General features: G+C 30.5%; 1 protein-coding gene across 1 annotated transcript; it reads right to left on the bottom strand.

Annotated features, from left to right (window-relative positions):
- Positions 1-217: 217 nt before the first annotated feature.
- Positions 218-2,366, bottom strand: LOC111026539 (zinc finger MYM-type protein 1-like). Its single transcript, XM_022304639.1, has 3 exons — positions 542-2,366; positions 327-471; positions 218-230 (listed from the first exon to the last, which is right to left on the bottom strand). Exons 1-3 carry the CDS (start codon positions 2,364-2,366, stop codon positions 218-220), a joined length of 1,983 nt encoding a protein of 660 aa, XP_022160331.1.
- Positions 2,367-2,651: the final 285 nt, after the last annotated feature.

Genomic DNA, 2,651 nt, shown 5'->3' with positions numbered 1-2,651 from the left:
AAACAAACGCTATCATTTTGTTAACGGGAAAGTAAATAAAATCAAGAAACTTTTCAAATATTTGTCTAAAAAATATTTATATGAAATAATATGCACTAACGACTGTAAAAAATCAACTATATGCCAAATATGCCTTAACACCCAAAACATGCAAAAACATGCACTATCAAACTTCATATTATTATTACTATTGCTATGAAACGGATTTGTATCTCAGTTAGCATGTTTTCCTGTGTAGCAAAAAAAACATGCAAATGCATGAACTTACGAGCCCTGGTTATTATTATTCACTTAATAGTACATAATATGTTTTTTTTTTTATTTACCTTCTGAGTGTAGAAAAGGTGCGCTCAGCAGATGCTACACTGATTGGCAGTGAGCATATAATGCACAAAACTTCATGTAGAATAGGAAAAACATCATGATGACACTCATCTAAAGCATCTAATGCATTTTTACAGATATTTTTACCTAAAAAAATAAACATAATATTTATATCATATTAATTTTATAAATAACACAAAAACCAATAATAAGGTACCTTCTGTTTCTTGTTTACTCCATTTAGCATACCAAAGTCCAAGTTCTCCATTTATTCTTTCTTCTGGTACATGTTCAAAAAATGAGTAACAAGTAATTACTTGAATAATTTTTTTGAAGGTGGTACATGTTTCTTCATATTTTATTTTAATCATGCAACTTGGAATTAACAACATAAGGGTTACAATATTTTCATTTTCTTTACTTAAAAATCTGTATTTTAAATCTTCTAATATACCTTCTAGAAGAGGTATATACATATTTATACGGTAGTAGTCCAAGGGATCCTTTGATCCAGAATTTATACTCCCTCTATGAGTTTGGCGACCGACGAGCCTAGGCAATTTCATTTCTACATCAAGTTTTTCAAAAACTAACTTGCTTTCTTCAAACAAACTTTTGAATTTGTCTTCACAGCTTGACCGATACTTTTGGAGTACATCTATAACACAATTAATGTGTGTTGATGCTGTTACTACATCTTCATCACGTTTTTGAAGAATTTTACTGATTGGGTATGTAACACTTAATATTTGTGATAAAGAATTAAGGGATAAAATAAAATCACATGTACAGAGTGCAGATATTAACATTTTGGCTTTCGCTGATGAAGTAATATCATTCCATTGTGAAATTTCAGTTAGAGTCTCTACAATGTTTACAAGTGAGTTTTTGAATTCCATTACGCTATCGTGTCTTTCTACCCAACGCGTTTCGCATAAGCTAGAAAGTGATTTATGACCAGTTAAATATTTTTTCAACACAAAATTACGTTTGGCAGATAAATTGAAAAAAGATATTGTTTCTTTAATAACACCAACACAGTTTCTAATAAGCTGTATGTTTGAAGACTTTGAGATACACAGGTTTAAGGCATGATTAGAACAAGGACTGTGAACTGCGTTTTTTGCAAATTGTTGGATTTGTTGAACTGCTCCATTAGCTGAAGAAACCATAACTGAGCATCCGTCCGTTCCTACACCTACACAATTATCTAAATTGAAATCAAAATCTTGCAATAGTTGTACAACAGCATTTCCTAAAATTTTACCAGTTATTTTAGGCTCTTGAATTTCACTAATAAGATCATTACTTTCCTCATTATCTTTCAAAAATGTATCTTTATTTTTTTCAAATATATAGTCATGGCAATTAATGAATCCCAAAAATTTTTCATTTACTTGATTTTTAAATATGTAACGGATGGTTAAACTTAATTGGGATATGTTAGAAATATCCGTTGTTTCATCAAATATCACACTAAATTGTTTTGCTTCTTTAGCTTCTGAACAAATTTTATTTAAAATATCTTTGCTGCAACAATCGATTATTTCATTCTGAGTGAACCCACTTATGTAAGTTGCTCTAGCAGTTGACGTTTTCAAATGATTTTTAAGAAGATGGTCTCCAGAGGCTACTCTAAATTTAAGAAGCTGTTTAAAATTGCCTTGATTTATCACAGACTTATCCTCGGATTTATCATTATCGATTGGGAATTCATCTAACGAAACTTTGCCATCATCTCGATGCCCACGCAATGCAATATTTTGTCGCCCTAAAAATATAATTGTTTCAATTATTGGTCTAAGGCGAGCACGGTTTTCATCAACTTCTTTTTTTCTTTGAGAGTCCAACATATTTATTACTTCTCTATTAGGGTTTGAATATGTAATTTTAAAATCTATTGCACATTGAGCTGCATTTTTGTGATAATGAGTACTATTGTGAACCTCTAGTGCACCATCTTTGCCAAGCAATTTAGAGTATATATTTAGAGGTTTTGTCACCAACCTTTTTAACTGCTCTGTTTTATGAGCACCACCCATTGTAGAGGTTAAAAAAAGTACACATATTTTACAAAATAACCCTTTTTCACTATTTGAATACTCCAACCAGCTGAATTTCTGAAAATGATTCAATCGTAAATACCGCTTTTCTTCTTTTCCCTTTTTATTATGTAAAGAAAAGGGAAAAACAAAGTTTTCTGATGGATTATTATTTCGTTCAAGTATTGTGAATTTTATAAAATCATTCAATATTATGCTTCCACTTACTATTTGGCCGATATCTGTATTTGAAGTTACAATTGTGTTTGATTCTTTACTCAACCC

The sequence above is a fragment of the Myzus persicae genome, unplaced genomic scaffold (genome assembly GCF_001856785.1).
Source record: "Myzus persicae strain clone G006 unplaced genomic scaffold, MPER_G0061.0, whole genome shotgun sequence".
Taxonomy (NCBI): Eukaryota; Metazoa; Arthropoda; class Insecta; order Hemiptera; family Aphididae; genus Myzus; species Myzus persicae.
This window is presented reverse-complemented; position numbering and strand designations above follow the sequence as displayed.